At 52.4% G+C, this 17,662-nt stretch overlaps 6 protein-coding genes across 6 annotated transcripts; 5 read left to right on the plus strand and 1 right to left on the minus strand.

The window, feature by feature from the left end:
- Positions 1 to 201: 201 nt before the first annotated feature.
- Positions 202 to 3,233, plus strand: PG998_012303 (FAD/NAD(P)-binding domain-containing protein; the record flags this gene model as incomplete). The annotated part of the gene is made up of 5 exons (XM_066879119.1): positions 202 to 477; positions 594 to 940; positions 1,002 to 1,686; positions 1,907 to 2,159; positions 2,515 to 3,233. Coding segments are annotated over 5 exons (2,280 nt in total), but the record flags the coding sequence as incomplete, so codon positions are not given.
- Positions 3,234 to 3,944: 711 nt separating this feature from the next.
- On the minus strand, positions 3,945 to 5,431 carry PG998_012304 (uncharacterized protein; the record flags this gene model as incomplete). Its single annotated transcript, XM_066879120.1, has 3 exons — positions 3,945 to 4,782; positions 4,843 to 5,011; positions 5,101 to 5,431. The coding sequence occupies 3 exons, from the start codon at positions 5,429 to 5,431 to the stop codon at positions 3,945 to 3,947; spliced, it is 1,338 nt and encodes a 445-aa protein (XP_066725504.1).
- Positions 5,432 to 6,720: 1,289 nt separating this feature from the next.
- On the plus strand, positions 6,721 to 7,542 carry PG998_012305 (uncharacterized protein; the record flags this gene model as incomplete). The annotated part of the gene is made up of 1 exon (XM_066879121.1): positions 6,721 to 7,542. The coding sequence occupies one exon, from the start codon at positions 6,721 to 6,723 to the stop codon at positions 7,540 to 7,542; it is 822 nt and encodes a 273-aa protein (XP_066725505.1).
- Positions 7,543 to 9,490: 1,948 nt separating this feature from the next.
- Positions 9,491 to 11,665, plus strand: PG998_012306 (uncharacterized protein; the record flags this gene model as incomplete). Its single annotated transcript, XM_066879122.1, has 3 exons — positions 9,491 to 10,392; positions 10,467 to 10,936; positions 11,028 to 11,665. 3 exons carry the CDS (start codon positions 9,491 to 9,493, stop codon positions 11,663 to 11,665), a joined length of 2,010 nt encoding a protein of 669 aa, XP_066725506.1.
- A 712-nt stretch (positions 11,666 to 12,377) lies between these two features.
- PG998_012307 (uncharacterized protein) lies at positions 12,378 to 13,442 on the plus strand (the record flags this gene model as incomplete). The annotated part of the gene is made up of 1 exon (XM_066879123.1): positions 12,378 to 13,442. One exon carries the CDS (start codon positions 12,378 to 12,380, stop codon positions 13,440 to 13,442), a length of 1,065 nt encoding a protein of 354 aa, XP_066725507.1.
- Positions 13,443 to 15,659: 2,217 nt separating this feature from the next.
- PG998_012308 (uncharacterized protein) lies at positions 15,660 to 16,709 on the plus strand (the record flags this gene model as incomplete). Its single annotated transcript, XM_066879124.1, has 5 exons — positions 15,660 to 15,751; positions 15,837 to 15,973; positions 16,023 to 16,136; positions 16,233 to 16,378; positions 16,593 to 16,709. The coding sequence occupies 5 exons, from the start codon at positions 15,660 to 15,662 to the stop codon at positions 16,707 to 16,709; spliced, it is 606 nt and encodes a 201-aa protein (XP_066725508.1).
- Between the last annotated feature and the right edge of the window lie 953 nt (positions 16,710 to 17,662).

The raw sequence follows: 17,662 nt of genomic DNA on the forward strand, positions 1-17,662 counted from the left end.
CTCGATTGTTCCTGACGAATATTATGCAGGGAGGTGGTCGGAGCAGGAGGCGGGTTGGGTCAAATGTGTGTGTGTGTGCCCGCGCATGTGTGTGGGCATGTGTCTGTACCCTATGAGTTTCTCATTTGATAAAGCTATGCCAAGTATTACTACGTGGTTCTACCAATACTCCCTCTTCGCACTATAAAGTGTGCTGGACAGACAGAGCGAGAGACTCTCTGGGTTCTCCACTCGACCTTACCTACCATCCTTCGTCAACAACCCCTGAACATGGATCGAATCAGAAAGGAACGGCACATGAAAATCGCTTGCATCGGGGCGGGGGCTTCTGGACTCTGTTTTGCCTACAAGCTGCAGCGCTCGTTTGAAGACTTCACTCTCACGCTGTTCGAGAGGAATGATTCGGTGGGAGGGGTATGGGTTGCCAATCGCTATCCAGGGTGCGTCCTCCTGTCTCTTCTCTTCCCGTTGGTTTGGGTTTGATTGCGCAGCCTTCATCCATGTGCAACCACATCGTCTAATCAGCCCCGAACCCCGCAGATGTGCATGCGACTACGACGCGCATAACTACACCTTTTCGTGGGACCAAAAAGGCAGACTGGACCAGCGTATATGCCGGCGCCGAAGAGGTGCAGCACTATTTTGAGGACTTCGCCCAGAAGCACGGACTTCATGAGTACTGCAAATTTGGCACGACAGTGAAGAGGGCGCAGTGGGACGATGCAACTGGCCGTTGGGGCCTTCAACTTCAGACGACCGGCGGACCGGAGTGGGAGGAATCTTTCGATATCCTTATCAATGCCTCAGGGTTGCTCAGCAGCCCGAAATGGCCGGAAATTCCGGGGCTAGATGAGTTCGGCGGTCTTTTGCTTCATTCGGCAGCATGGCCTGCACGTCCTGTCGAGCTGAAAGGCAAGCATGTTGGCCTGATTGGCAACGGGTAGGTTACATCGGAATTTATCCCAGATCAAGCCTAGACTAATAATACCCGTGTGACGAAGATCATCCGGTCAGCAGCTGCTCCCGGCGCTACAAGCGACGGTGGGCAAGATGACGGTATTCATCCGTCAGCCCACCTGGGTTCTAGGGCCATTTGGAGCGCCACCCCGCAGCTACTCGGCAGTCGAGCTGCAGGGGTTCGCCCAGCAGCCGGAGAAGCTGCTGGAGAAACGGAAGCAATTCGAGAACCGCGTCAACAGCTACTTTGGCATATGCCTCAAGGACAGCCCTCAGCAGGCTGCCCTGAGGCGCCGTCTTACGCAGAAAATACTGGACCAGCTTGCGGAGACCAAGTATGCAGATAGCGCTGAGGCAGAAGCAGGCTTTGTGCCCCAATACGCGGTGGGCTGTCGGCGACCTACCCCGGGCGTGGGGTACATCGAAAGTCTCGCGGCCGATAACGTCACATTGGTTGTGGGAGCCATCGGGCGGGCCACCGCGGACGGCATAGTCGACCAGAGTGGCAGATCTCACCCCCCTCGATGCGCTTATCTGTGCGACCGGATTCGACACGTCGCACCGGCCTTCTTTCCCTATATTGGGTCGCGATGGCAGCGACCTACGCGAGCTGTGGGCCCGAGAAGCGACTGCCTATCTAGCGCTGGCCAGTGCCCCACTTCCCCAACTACTTCGTCTTCTACGGGCCAAACAACCCATTCGCTAGTGGCCCTTTCCTGGCCACCGTCGGTAAGCACTATTTCGCTTTCGGTCTGTTTGACGCCCAGCCTGCAGCATCGGGTAGTCGGATGCATGGTGCTTTGAGGATAAAAAGATTTTCACTGACCAACGCACCTACAGAGGCCCAGGCCGACTACATGCTGAAGTGGTGTGACCGCTGGCAAACGGAGAACATCCATTCGTTCTCGCCAAAGCAAGACGCTGTCGACGAGTTCGACGCGTATGCAAGGGCCTGATTCAGACCACGGTCTGGGCCGATCACTGCGGTTCCTGGTACAAGGCTTCTCCTTCGGACCCCGCCAAGGCCAGCCTGTGGCCAGGGAGCGGCCTGCACTATGTGGAGGCAATATCGAGTCTACGTGGTGACGACTTCGACGTGCGGTACCGAGGAAACCGCTGGAACTGGCTCGGCAATGGCTTTAGCCAGGTCGAGGTGGACCAGGAGTGCGACCTATCCTACTATATCCGGCAACAAGACGATAGTGAGTTTTTGAGTTCGAAAAGACGCCGCAGGGAAATAGCCAAGGGGTCTCAGGTTGACCGTGCGACCCTACATGTCATGTAGTAGTGGGCACTTTTCCATTTCCTTCCAACTGTCGCTTGCGCCAGGCAGCCAGGTTTAGAATTGCCAGCACGGCATTCCAAAGCAGCTGGAACAGCTGAGTGGGGGACAGAGTTTGGTATGCCAGGGATTTCATAAAGGGTATGATGGAACTCGAGAGCCTTTGGGGCTCTCTCGAATAGTTCAGTAGTCCACTCTTATATCAATCTACGGGAAAATGCATTCGAGCACTCACCGGTTGGGCCTGCAGCTTCACGTCCTATACCTCCTGACAGCAAGCGACCTTGTCGCTGTCCTCATCCCACAGACCTTGTTTGTTTGCTTTTCTGCCCTCTCGGGCCAGTTCGTTCTTGATAGGACCCGCTTGACTCTTGAAGTCCTGTGCACTCGCCTCCCCTATGTTGTGTCATGGATCTGGTTGCACCTACTCGTACTAGATCTAGCCAACCAGCGGCTCCCGGACTCGGTGGCTGAAGACAGACTCAACAAGCCATGGCGGCCCATTCCAGCCGGTCACCTGACATCCTCTGGAGCTAGGGACCTGTTGGTCTGCAGCATCACCCTCACTTTCATGTTATCTGTACTTCTTCTCGGTGGCGTTTATGAGACACTGTTGCTATTCGCGCTGAACTGGATATACAACGACCTTGGCCTCGCCAACGGCCACTGGCTCCTGCGGAACCTCATGAACGCCCTTGGCATCACAACCATCGGCGCCGGGGCTCTCGACGTCGCTCATCACTGCGGGTTGCCTTTTGACGCCGGCACAGCCACCGATCGGAACGCCGCCTATCCGTGGTTCATGCTTTGCGCCAGCGTGCTGATGACGACGATCCACGCCCAAGACTTGTACGATCAGGTCGGTGACGCCGCACGGGGGGCGGTCCACGGCGCCGCTGGTCCTGGGCGATACGGCGGCGCGCTGGTCCATCGTGGCCGCCGTGCTCACCTGGAGCGTCGCCGTGCCGGCTGTGCTGGGTCTCCGGCTGCCTGATGATTGGATCGCCTACGTGGTACCCGCCTGCGCGGGGCTCGCTACGGCGGCGCGGCTACTTTTGAAGCGTGGGGTGTCCGAGGACAAGATAACCTTCAAGTTCTGGGCACTGTGGTGCGTGATCTTATATGCATTGCCACTGGCCAAGTGATATGTGCGTAGTGCCAGTACTTGATTACTCAAGAGCTGCTGGCCTTCGTTACATGAGATACGTTTAGCTGGAACCGGTTCTTATTATTAGTGTCGAAAGGTAATCCTTATTTCATATAAGAATTTTATAACCCTACGTACACTTTAAAGAGCCCTAAATTTAGATTCTCCTAAAGGTCCTAGGGTAATAAGTTATCGTGAATGGCCGGGAGCTTTACAATATTTCCGGGCTAGTTTGGTCATGGAACAATACGATCACTCATTACAAGATCGGCATAGGTTCAGAATAAGCTGGTTGCCTATGCAGCGCGTCGCAGGACCGAATTTTGTGAAACTTTATCATTGCCACGCGGACATGGATCCAATGACCGGCAATGATTGGGCCAGATCGACAGTAGTGAGGCTTATCCAAATAGCTTGATATCTAAATACATCTGGACATCGCGATTTGATTTGATTTGGATAGTATTATGGCCCATTTGATTTGATTTGATCTGGATAGATTTGATTTGATTTATTTGTTTGCAAGCCTGCTGCGTAATACGATTCCATACATCTTAGCTATTCCTTCTTTACTTGCTCCTCTACAGGCCCCGGCTCTTGAACGTCGTCCAGGACCTGGGTGTCTTGACACGGAACCTTGAATTGAGCCCTCCCGTATCCAAGGTAGTAGTATCCAATGCCGGCGATGCCCCACCCAACCAGTACGACGGATGTGTAGTTCATATTGTCTGCCTTCACCGGTAAACTCAGGGGGAACATGCTGAAAACAACAACCACTGTGATCCAGATTATCGAAAGGATATTAAGAAAGGAGCCAAGGGCCTTGGGAAGCGTAAAGTAGCCGTACTGAGTTTTGTGAAGATTCGGTCGGCCTTGGAAAACCATGTACCAGATAGGGACAATGAAGGAAAGATAGGAGCCGACAATGGCTAGAGACAGCACTGCATTGAAAGCTGTGACGTTACCGAGGTATAGCAGGCCCAGGAGGACCTGGAGTACATAGACAAGGACGACGGCCCGTGCCGGGATACCAAGCCTCGAATTGACATGACTGAAGTAGCCCGAAAAAGGAACACCCTCATCTCGTGCGAAAGCCCATAGTGTTCGTGAGGCAGATGCCAGCCCGGCAATGGCGCCGGCAATAGCGATGATGGAAGGAATCAATGACATGACAATGGCCCCCGGCTTCGACTTTGTGACGTCGAGGAATATTTGTATAAATGGGAACCCGGTCGGTGTCTCGAGTAACGTTGGGAGGGGGCTTGTCGAATATAGAAGCAAGATTGTGTAGCCAAAACCGAGCACGCCGTTGACTACTACGCCTCCTAGCATGGCTAGAGGAACGTTACGGCTGGCATGAGGCAACTCCTCGGCCAAGTGGCAGGCAGCGTCATATCTGTGAGGCATATGTCAATATGGTCCGTCGAGATTGAAAGTTTACGTCGTGAAAACTGACCCGAGCATTGGGTAGACCGCGCTCTGCAGCCCAATGAGCCATGACACGCCATCGCTCGTCCAGCCACTGCTATTTACGGTTTCTGTAAAGACGAAGGCAGCCGAGTTCTTCTCGCTCATGACTCCCAGTACGATCATGACGGCGATGAGACCAGCGATGTGCAAAACACCTATGTAGACAAGGTGAGATTTTGAGTTTTGCCAAGAGTTTAGAGAAGGATTGAAAAGACACAAAGTTCAAGAAACAGATCAGAAATACCGGATATGAGGTTGACACCGGGCAGTAGCTTAATGCCAAACAAATTAAAGAGAGCCGCGTAGGTAAGAACAGCCCAGTAAACGAGCATGCCTTGCCACCGCGGACGGTCATATGAGTCGTCGTTAATAACGATGAGGGCCTGGAGCTGGAGACCTGCGGCGAAAGCAGCTGAGGCGCCGATAACGATCTGTCCGCTGACGGAAATCCAGCCCGTGGCCCAGGAAGCAATGGCCCGCCGCTTCGGGGGCGCTAGAACAGCAACCCAGTGATACTGACCGCCTGCTGTAGGATAAATCGAAGCAATCTCGGATAGCGACAAAACGATGGACATGGTGCCGATGAATGCTAGAACACTGACATAGGGTTGCCGTCAGACGTCAAAATTCTGAAAAGCGATGACAGGAAAATAGCTAGTGCATAATTACTAATTATAGAAGAGGCACGGTGCCCCTCCACTGACCAAGGCCGAGGAGATGACGGTGGACAGAGCCTCCCATGTTGCCATAAGGCAGAGAACAAGGGATGCAACAGCTAGGACGGAAAAGCCACGTTCTAACTCCTGCTTGTGTCCGAGCTGAGCAAGTCTCGTCTCGTCACTCATACTCGTGGGTGGACATGCCATATTGGTTTCTATATCACCGGAAGCCATGGCGGTGTTCACCGAAGAAAAGCGGAAAGTCTCGCCTTGTGTGGTAGGTGCAGATCAGTGTCAAGAACTCAAGAGGAACCGGAATTACTAGTGTATGATGGAACTAAGAAAGTTTAGATGAACTGAAGCGAGATGGGTAGATAGTTAAAGGGAGTTCAAGCCAAGACCACTAAGCTATGACAAATGCCGTGGGCTTTAAGGGTTTATTTGCCAGACGTCGCAGCTAAAGCAGGGGCAGATAAGGAGGCCAGAATACTACCCCCGTATGCACGGGACCTGGTAAAGTGCGGGGATATATGGGGTAAGTCGTATCTAGTCGGATTCCCGCAAAGCCCAGTGACAGTGACAGTGCCTTTATGCTCGGTAGATAAGGCTTGAGTTCCAGAAAGCGGTGTGCGAGCACCTCCAAGCAGGCTCGCAGCCCGGGGTCATGGAATTTCTTTATACGCCAGCGGCCTGTGTAACATCTGTTAGACGCGTGATTGGTTTCATTTGTTTCCCTCCTCTGTCTGTTCCCTTAGTGGGTCCTGGTCGGATCATCGGCCTCCAACGTACCGGTACTTTCCGTCCTATCAGGCTTCAGCTCGATAGGCGGAACACAGGTAATTCCGCCCCTCTTCCGAGTGCATTTCGGGGACTTCCCCGCATGCCTATCTATTGGGTTATACCCTATCTAGTAATAATAGTATGTTCTCTTCTACACAACGGCACCGGATCATATAATAGAGTTCGACTTACTTTTTTCCATTTTAGGACCAGCCTTCCAGATTACGATTACGACATAATCAGACCCCAAGCATACAGAAAGTGCCAGCTAGTCCCTAAGCCTTCTGGACCATCCATCGGCCTTTGAGCCATATCCCCTTTCAAGTCGCTACAGCTAATCTCACTTTCTGCGCGGCCCGCCACAGCACGCACCCTCCCGTCGCCAAGCTCTATCGAAACTCGGTCGTTTCCTCTACCCAGTCAGTATGGCCCAGAAAGAGGCGAGTGTAGTGGGCTACGTGCCGCAAGACCAATGGCCAACGCTCGAGGCCATGGCGGACGGCTTTCACGAGCATCTGATGGACCCCTCGCCGCACTTGACGGGAAAGACTATTGAGCACACGTTCGACAATGGCTGGCGAATCAAACATGAGTTCCACGCCACCACGCTCAAATGGACCATGTTGGAGGGTGAAGACGCCGGGTCAAGCGGCGACGCCGAGTACAAGGCCTACGAGGTTCGCAGCGGCATTTTCATGGTGGACTTTTACAAGGAGGACCACAAACAGCTTGTGACCCTCCTGCTCGATCTGCCGTCGGGCCAGCTCAAGGTGTCCGTGTCAGGCTTCACCGACAAGAGCGGGGAGCGGCGGACGTGGACCGTCTTCTCCGATGCCACCAAGTTCGGGGACCGCTCTGTTGCCGCCTTCGGCACCACGACGGAGATGATCGGCAAGCACGTGCTGTACCGGTACACGCCGCGCGACGCCTACCAGCACTTCTACGTCTCCCCAGGCACCGTCATGTGGCACTGCGTCGCCGGCACGGAGAAGGACGTGGCCGATGCTGAGCAGTGCAAGATGTGGAAGCTGTCGGACCGCCTGTACCTCCTCTTTTGGACCGAGACCGTCATGCCCGTCGAGTCCATTGTCGTTATCGACCTGAAGGACATGCGCTCCACGGGCCGGTTCCTGTGCTGGGACCCCAAGCCGCAGTCCGTGGTTCATGTTCGCTTTGGCTCCCAGGCGACTCTCCTCAATGAGGTCGATGTGGCCGCTGAGCTCGCCAAGCCTCTGCGTAGCAAATAAAGTAAGAGGCCGGTGTTTTTCAAGATGCTGGGAATTACATTGGAAGTACAAGTGTCCACCGCATCGTCCTCGTGCTTGTGGGTCGTGATATGCGATTCATGTTGTTCTTAGATAGATAGATAGTAGCAAATATACCTACGGGAAATAGACCAACCAACATACTGCGCTCATCATAGGTCCAGTCCAGTTTTCACGTATATTTCAAGGTTCTCTTGTCCGTAGCACGCAGCAAGTGCGGCAGCAAGCTGATAAATCCATTGGCCGGGTGCCCAGAACACCAACTACCCAAGATCTCTCAATTCGGCGAGGTCCACTCAACCTCTCCAATGATTACTAGGTTGCAGCTTGTAAAATATGTTTCTTGCACATCAGACCCCTCTGTGATGTCCTCGGTTAATATGGTAATGTAGGCCATGGGAGCAAGGTGCATCCATGCCATGGGATAGATAGAGCAGCGACGAGCGGTTGGGGTGACGCGGGCAGGACACGAGCAACTTCGTCGGGATGGCATGAAGATAGGGTTTCATAGGTCTTCCACCCGCTGAGGCTATATTTCCAGCCCTGGCCTACACACTGTCCTCCGTTACGGCATACGACCTCTTCGAACTCAGAATGGGAGCTCTCATGGCTCCGAAGGGGTTGGATGGAATAATTTCATATGATGTAGCCATGGCTGCGCAGCCCCTCCAAGCAGTGTGCAGCCGTTGGCGGGACACAGGAGGCGTCGTGGCACTGAAGTGAGACTACGGACATAACTACAATAGACGCGGGGTCCCTCAGTTCCTTGTGCAGATTCCCTGTCCAGCACGTGTTCATGTGACGAAACCTTGCTTGTATCGTTACCTGTCGTTATCCCCCCATGCCATTACTCCAGTTGTCCATATATAAGTCGAGAGGGGCCCGCGGTAACCCGTTCAACGTATAATTCACTCTACTTTTTATCTCCAATACTGCGTGGTTAAGCATCATTCATATGGTATTCAACTTCCATCGGCGACGAGCTAGGCGACGGGAGTTGCGGCACGAGCCACAACCGAAAATTATGCTATAGAGTCGCGTTGCGTACAAGGAGCTATCTAGTCTATCCTCCTTTATTTGCTGTCTCTATTCTCCTAAGACAACGATCTTCGCCCATATTTTCATGATTTCATTTCTGTTTAGTTGACTACCTAAAACTAATGTGGCGTTAAACGTTAGTTGTGGCAACCCCCTTGCTATAGGTTACCCAAGTCAAGGACATACCGACGGGCCAGTGCGACGTGTGACGTGTGAATTTGCAAGTCCAACGGCTCACAATATTCCAGTGGCATGCAGACGTCAATAACTTCGAGAAAACGGATTGAAAACTTGGGAATGAAGGGCACCACATTAGTCTAGTCTGAACTGACGAAAGAAACATTGGCGATACGTGCGACTTGCACACAACCATAATGGAAATGCACCTGGGTGATAGGGGGGCTCTTGTGTGTTGCTGAAATGACGCTAGTGATGCTGCCTGCTTATTGTTGCCTCTTTTCCCATTTGCACATCAGTTACCAGGTTCGCCAATACCGAAGTGAGAGGATGTCGGCAATGGCCCAGACACAGCCTGCACAAGATCGGCAAGGCAACAGTGGACATGCGATGGATGCCTGCATGATTGGCGGATAGTGGCACAGCATCATAACCCCGGAGATTTTGTACCGTTCCGTATCCTTCTAGGACAACGTTTCGCAGGTGGAACGGCGCAGCGGTTGCCTTGAAGGCAGGCTGACACATGTCGATCTTTCGGCACGCAACAGGCAACGACGTTGGTACCTATCGACTCGCGGTCTGAAGTAGGACATATATGGAATATATAAATGAGAGGAGCACTGAGCCTCTTCAAATTTCGAAAGCTCGATAAACTAACACACATTTCTGCACTTTCCCATTATTCATTCCAATTTCTGGAGAGTTTTGGTCCAAGATGACCAAATACCCGGACTCCGACATCAAGCCTGGCTCTGACACTGATAAGTTGCAACATGTAAATCCACAAAGACAAGATGAGACTCAGAAATTCAGTGTTCACGCTGGCTCCCTAAGTGACGTCAAAAACATTTACCGCTCCCCTAAGGACAAAGATGGCGTCTGGACCTGGGTGAACAAATACCCCGAAGACGTGGAAGAAGCCGCCGAGAACGAGGAGACTGCCCAGTATGCCGTACTAGTCCGCAACATCAAGAGTCCCGACAGCCGGAAGAAGCTCGAAGCTCACTCCATTGTCATCCAAAGCCCCTGGTTGAAGACGGCCCTCGGGAAGATTCTGAAGGACTACCCCGGCGTCGCGTGTGAGCTCGAGCGGCTCATCTTCGAGGCCCCCTTCCAGCCCTTCGTCCATCGCTGGAAGGACTTCGTCAAGTACAAATCAGAAGAAGCAGAGCTAGACGACACGACCAAGGAGCACCTCACGATTCTCTACGATATCTTACTCTATGAGATTGGCGACAGCATCAAGGCCTTCGAGGACTACGTCGAAAAGGGTGTCGTCACGTATGAGCACTTGTGGATGATCTTGCAGCCCGGCTCCCCGATCCTAGCGGCGTATAAGGGCCCGCTTTCTGCATTTGAGCTACACGACATGGCTTATATGGAGAGCCAACGCTGTGGAAAGTTTTTGCGCTTGCACAGTGACTGCATCGACTACGATGGCAAATCCTTCGGGCGGTGCCGGGAGACCATTGATATCCTCATGTTCGTTGGGAACAAGAAGATCACGGAGTTGCCTGCATATCCCCTCAGCTTCCATCCCAAGCCGAGTGAGATCGGAGCCTCATTGATTAAGAGGGGTGAGCTCTTTGAAGCCCTCGCGGGTCATCATTTCAAATCGTAAGTAAAGATGCCCTCTTTATAGGACTTATGATTATCATTTAGATTGGCCATGTTAATATTCCATGGAATAGTTACTCAGGAACAGCTATCACGTGGGACCACCAAGGGACCGAGCTACCGATTGAGGTTTCAGGGCGCATCATCGTCGACATCGCCTCGATCAATCGGTTCAGCCCCATCAGCATTTTCCGTCAGCGAAGATTGAAAGAGTTAACCTACCGAGACCAACTGTATCTCACTTCCGACGAACAGCCGAGATCTACCAGTAAGAGCAATGGTTTGCCCAAGCTTAGCTCCTACCACCACTTGTTGGCTCGATGCAGAACCGGGGGCTATTCGCTGAAGCTCAAAAATTGGCTCGACTTCTACATCGAGCAGGTGGGGGACATCCAATTCAGCGATGATGCCTTCGACAAGCTCGTGTTGCCCGACGACCAGAAAGAGCTCATTATGGCTTTCTCCGAGTCTCAACTTCAAGGCGGCTGTGCATTTGACGATGTCATCTCGGGAAAGGGCAAGGGTGTTATTTGTCTGCTCTCAGGTCCGTATCTATGCTTTCCTTGTGCATTCAAGATTGACATGCATCTACATACACAAGAGTGATCACTTCCTGACAAGTCAAATTCGTCCAGGTTCCCCCGGTGTGGGCAAAACCTTAACCGCCGAAGCCGTCGCCGAGAACCTCCGCGTGCCCCTGCATACACTGTCCTCGGGCGACCTAGGCTCGGACCCGCACGAGGTAGAGCGCACATTGCAGGGCATCCTGGAGCTCGTGGCGCGCTGGAACGCGATCTTACTACTAGACGAGTGCGACGTCTTCCTCGAGGCGCGATCTAGCCACGACCTCGCGCGTAACAAGGTCGTCTCCATCTTCCTGCGCACCCTCGAGTACTACGAGGGCATCCTGTTCATGACGACAAACCGCGTCGGCAACATCGATCCGGCCTTCCAGTCCCGCATCCATGTTTCCCTCGAGTACCCGGACCTGACCCCGGCTTCGCGCCGCCGGGTCTGGGAGAACTTCCTCGCCGCGGCGAATGCAAAGGCAGCTAGTGCTCTTGCTCGGGGAGGTGGCGCTGCGGCAACAGCGGAGCTTTCGGGCGAGGACCTTGATGAACTCGCCACTCTCGATCTCAACGGGCGCCAGATCAAGAATATCTTGAAGACGGCGCAGTTGCTCGCCTCACGCAAGAAGGAGCCGTTGAAGCGAGATTTCGTCGATATGATCCTTGCGATCGAAAAGCGTCGCCCGGAGGTGCACCACAAGTAGGCTCAGCATAACGGCGCTCTTTTATGAGGACAGGGTGATATTCAACGTGGCTACATGATTTATGATTGCTATTTTCATCCACATTCTTTCGACCGGCAATAGCTATAGTTATTGAATTATTTCACCCATAATTTCATGTTGTATGGCCGCATGTCGAGCTCCAAGGGAACAGCAAGCAGAGATGTACATAACAGCCATGATTTCAAATGCCAGCTTCCTTTGCTTCTATGCGGGGTGCATCAGCACTATGCAGTCTAGTCAGGGGCAACTAGGTTTAGTTGGCGTCTCTTGGCATCTTAATATTAGCGAGTAACAGTGCTTTTCGGAGACTCGCCTCCGCATAGCAGAGGCCAAGCCTTCAAGACAATTGCCAATGCGGACTTCATTTTGCCGTGGGACCACCAATCTGAATATGCACCAAAGAACGGTCGTTGCTTGGGATCTTGGAGGGGTTATAGGCGCACCTATAAATGCAAGGTAACATGATCGGATTGTGCCAAAATGCTGCTCGTCCTACATCTCAGTTCATAAGCCTGAGTTTATCAGGTTCTCCGACGACCGTATTTTCCTCCAATGAATAAGTCTTAAAGTGAGGGGGCTTTCACTGTTTACTTAAGACAGCAACTAGGATATGAAAGACTGGCTTTTGTATGCTATGATGCACCACAACCATGAGGCTTTGATCTTTGACTAGTGCCAATCCTAGCTAGCTATGGCTCGACTTACTATTTTGGCGGCAGTGCTCGCACTTGCCTCTGCCGTTCAAGCTCAATGCGGTTCAGGCACCCCTGACGCGCGCGTGACAGGCTCAGGCAATGCCTTTACGGCTACGCGTGGCTCGAACACGGTGTACTCGGGCGGCGACTACCGAGCGGCGATTCAGGCAGCGCTGGACTCCATCAGCAGCGGACAGCGCGTCGCCGTCATGGCGTCAGGGTCCATTGGGGCCAGCACCATCAGCATCTCGAGCGGCAAGACCTTTGAAGGCTGCGGCACCATCAACACGGGCTGGAACACGGGCAAGGGCGCCATCGAGTCCCTCAACACCAACGGCGTCAAGATCCCCTACCTGACCATGACAGGAGGCCCGTACTTTGGACTGCGGTTCCACGGCGTGCGCGACTTGACCCTAGGCCAAATCGTCATGAACCTCAACACGGGGCTCGGAATCCGGTTCGACCGGGACGCCCCCTGGAACTACAACGTCAAGATCGACAGTGTGCGCGTCACGGGCGCCGGCAGCCACGCCGTCGAGACGTTCAACATTGACGGCCTGGAGATTGGGCAGGTCATCGCGCGCAACGTGGGCGAGTGCGGCTTGCTGATCCAGACGTCGCGCAACGTGAAAGTGGGCCTCGTCGATGGCGATAATGTGGCCAAGGGCACGGGGTACGCGACACTTCGCTTCGCCAACAACAACGGTCAGAATGCCAACGGCAACTACAACACCAACGTCTACGTCGACAAGGTGGTCTCGCGCGGGGGCGGGCGGGGCATCTTCTGCGTTTCGCAGTCAGGCGGTGCAGTCATTACGACGGTCGACCTGGCCAACAATGGCAACAATGCCATATTGATTGAAAATTGCTACAACTTGTCGATCCGCGGTGGCACCGTCAATGGTGGCGGAGAGGTCAGGCTCTCGGCCCGGAACGAGTTTCCCAATAACAAGGATATCTGGATTACCCTGGCCGTCAACGGGGCTTCGGTGCGGGAGTCGCCATGCGGGCAGAATGTCAATTGGAGCTTATCGGGCAATGGAGCCAGGAACATTTGCTAAAATACAGAGGCAATCAAGACGGATAATCATTACAGGCGCTCTAGGGTAGTGCCGCTGTTCGGACCTCGCCTCCCATTAGTAACCGTGCACGTCGTCCGGATCAACCTCTTGCCGGTACCTTATTACAACCTCAAATCGACTCCCTTTTCTTGGCTTGATATCTGTATAGCTAACCTACGGTCCTTAACCACGAAGATCTAATTGAATGGATTCTTAGAGAAATTGAATGTGATGATTTCAAGATGTTAAATTGATGAGGTGAATGGACTGCCTTAGACTTCTCCATCTCTTGGCTTACTATAAAAGCTCTGCCACTTCTGGTCCGCTTTACGCATAACTGTCACATAGCATAATATCACCAAGTCAAGCCCTCATCGCCGACTGTTTCTCATCGCCGATTGCCCCTCATCGCCGGTAGCCCCTCATCGTCGGTAGCCCCTATTTGACGTGAATACCCTAGCAAGTACTTACCCTTCCGAACATCGTCGCCGCCGTCTTTGCTGATGCCAACCGCTCTTGGACTCCCAACCGTATCATATTCTTAGTCAACACTTGGCCATGACGCGAGTCGGTATTATGGCATGTAGCAGTTGATGCGTCTTCTAAGCTTGGTATATGTTGAGCGCCGCTATCAAGAGACGAAGTGGCGATATGGTAAGGATTGTATCTGCACTCGCCGTGCCAATATCCAGAGAAGGAACTGACTTTCATAATAGGGTATGTCCTTGTGATGGATTTATTCTGAATCCTTCTTTGTTCTGCTCTTGCTGGACGGCAATTGGGGACTTACAGGCGGTACCTTTGTTGAAAACAGCTTGGCTGTCACCTTTAGCGCCTTATCATCCCAGTGTAAGTCGCTGTCAGCGCCGGAAGCCTGAGCAGCCTCCCTATGCCCTTACTGAAACCTCGGACCAACCCAAGTACCAATTCATCCTCCATGTGATAGGCGTACGCGGCAGGTGAGCGCGCCATCATGAGGTTCCTCCTCACAGACAGCGAGGCAACTTGACTATCGGGTTCGTGTCTATCCCCATACAGTTACTCGTGTATGATTCCACTTAATGCTACTAACACTAATACGATTACAGGCCTGTTGGCAACGCACACGGTTCTTACCGGCGTACCCGAAGGACGTGTAGACCATATCAACTTGTCAAGCGCGCCTGCTGCCTAGCTCAGACGCGTTGACCCGTCTGACACCAACACCACTCTCGGGTCCTCGGCCATAGCGCGTCACCTTTGGCTACAGTGCGTTGAACATAGGACAATCGAATCAGTTCACACCGCTTTGCAGAAAACGATCACTTGAGTGCTTTCTCTTTCCACAGCCCTCCATATTTCTTCTTCCCTTCGTAATCCATCTCAAGGTTTTGTACACACCTTACTTCACAACTATCACTTTGGAAACTCTTCCCAAGATCTTCATACAGCAAATTGTTGCTCAAGGTCAGTCAACTCCAGTCTCTTCCCATTCATACCATATGACCCTTCCTTTGCACATGCTCTTCTCGCACATCACATTGTCGCCTGACTCCTCTTTATCCTACCTGCAACTGCACTCACCTTTGAACTTGCCTTGTCGATCATCGTCTCTAGTGGTGACTTCCTTCCCTGTCACAGACCTTCCCTCCCACAGACCTTCCCTCTCATACTTCTGATCCAACCTCAACGTATCTCATCATCATACATTACATATACATATCCTTTCTCTGTCTCATCATTACTGACATGGAATTAGGCAGTTATGTTGTCGCCAGTTGCCAACTGACATATCACCACATGTCCACAATAAGTAAGTTATCACACATCTCAGTGAGTATCCCCCAGTGTCCTTACTCCCCATATGAGTCAACATACATTATCGTGTATACTTACCTGTGACATGTTTAGCTACATCCATTTGCCCATGTCGTCGTCTTGCAATCCTGGGACTCAGCTTCGGGCAATTTCGTGCAGTCCATGGATGGCCCTCCTATACATCCAAAAGCTATGAACAGGTGAGCAGTGACACTGACTGTCACGACTCAATGAAGATCTGGAGGCACATATTTGCCCAAGGTTTGTCCAATTTTATCATTCAAACCCTTGATGCTATGAAGGCTACCTGCGACGAACACTCTACTGACACGGCCTCAAGGACTTTCAGGTTGGAGTATTTTGCGGCAGCTACATGACGCCGGTACCCAAACTCGACATTGTCCATATAGTCAAGCAGCAATGGAAGACAAGAAGGCCCATGTCATCACTAAATCAGCGAGCGGCGGGATATCTACCTCGATATATATGCGGACCAACTCGGGCGTTATGATGTAAGTTCTATGCCACGCCCCCCAACACCTTTTTGCCTTGTTGTATCGATTATATGCTAACCATAACAACAGTCGCAAGGATCAGGTGGTCACCCAACGGGATCTCGCGGTATCACGGGCGCGCCTCTCTCGACCAGGATACGGTTGCTGCCATCGCTAAGCTCTCCGATTTTGTTGGGGTTATGGTGCATGAAGGACTCCTAGGTCCCGAATTGGCGCTATGTATGGTGGAGAAGGCCCGTCTGCACCCGACAACTTTGCTGGACTCCAGATAGTTGTCGTTCTCTAACCGGCGGTGTCGATTCGGCAGGCGACGACACCGGCCGCTGGAATATGGGTAGCGGCGTTCCCCCTCCCAAAGGCCAGCTGGAGCACTGGGAGCGGCGTTCCCCCTCCTAAGACCAGCTGAGCCGCCTCAGCCGGCGAGAACAATATTGGCAGTGGCGTTCCCCCTCCCAATGGCCAACTGGTTTACTAGAAGTTTGTGAGGCACGTCAAGTTCTCGCCCAATTTGAGCCCATTGGACGCGCTGAAGAGATCAGCGCTGAGACCGCTTATGCCAACGGTATCAGGCAGGGGGTGATGGTCGAGTTTAAGAATTACGATCCTGATCGTGATGTACAGACTGTGAGTTTCTTCATCCCTCTCCCAGGTCCAGCGAAGCCACCTCAACCGGCGCTAACAACATGAGCAGCGGCGTTCTACGAAGCCGTGAGCAAATCCTCAGGTCTTTAGTTTCCGGCTGGTTATGACACCCATGCCCGTGTACCAAGGATGTCACTTGGAAAGAAGCAGACAATGGGGTCAGACCCGCTGGACTACCCCCTAGGCTGACATGTAGCCTCCCGGCGGCATGAACAACCAGTGGATGGGTCAGCAGCAGCTGAACTACGGCTTTCAGCAAGGTGGTGGTAGATTCAACCCTATGGCTATGAACCAGTTTATGGCGATGAATTAGTTCAATGGCCCAAACGACATCACTATATTCAGTGGAGGCCTTTCTGGCTATGTTAGTGAGGACGAGTTTCGCTCTTTCTTCCAGGGCTTTGGCGAAATCACCTATTTCAAGGTACCATTTATGGCCATGAACCAGTTTATAGCGATGAATCAGTTCAATGACCCAAGCAAGATCACCGTGTTTGGTGGAGGCCTTTCTGGTTATGTCACTGAGAACGAACTTTGCTCTTTCTTCTAGGGCTTTGGCGAAATTACCTACGTCAAAGTCATGTGAGCTTCTCGGATGGAACATTCACATCCTGTCGTACATCGATGAATAGGCTGTAATGAGGCAGCTCGCGTCAAAGCTCGCAAGGCCGATCATGATACTCGTCGCGACTAACACGGGCCGCGGCTCACAACGCTTGTAGCTGCTATCAGAGGGGGCAGGAACGAAAGCTGTCAAGGATGGTTTGTCAGTGACTACTTGGTACACCATCACGCATATTTTGATTCCAACTACAAAAGGGTTGAAGACCCCCCCTGGGCATCAATCCGCTCTTGAGTTTCGCCTCCTACAACAGCTCAATCGCCCTGGGTACCTCACTTGTCTCCTGGCGCCATCCGCACCGCAAGTGCCAGAGAGTCCGGATCTCCTGGCGCCGTGTCCAGTGATTCTAGCACTGATGGTAAGTAAATACATTTCACTTGCTCTACTAAATTTTCTTTCATTTCCCAACAATCCCGACATCTCCCTTGGAGAGTATTCATCCATAGTTATCAATTACTGGCAGGACGCTGACACAATACTGACTAGGACCTTGGTTTTGTTGGTCTCTTTCGGTTTGATGTCGGGCTGTCAACCCAACAGAAACGAAAACCTTATATGACGTATATTTCTCAGGGCACATGCATGAGAATATGAAGAAGAACCACAAGCACCTGCATAGGCGCCCCTAGTCTTATGCCCACTAC

The sequence above is a fragment of the Apiospora kogelbergensis genome (assembly GCF_038363985.1).
Source record: "Apiospora kogelbergensis strain CBS 113332 chromosome Unknown utg000008l_segment0_segment0, whole genome shotgun sequence".
Lineage (NCBI taxonomy): Eukaryota > Fungi > Ascomycota > Sordariomycetes > Amphisphaeriales > Apiosporaceae > Apiospora > Apiospora kogelbergensis.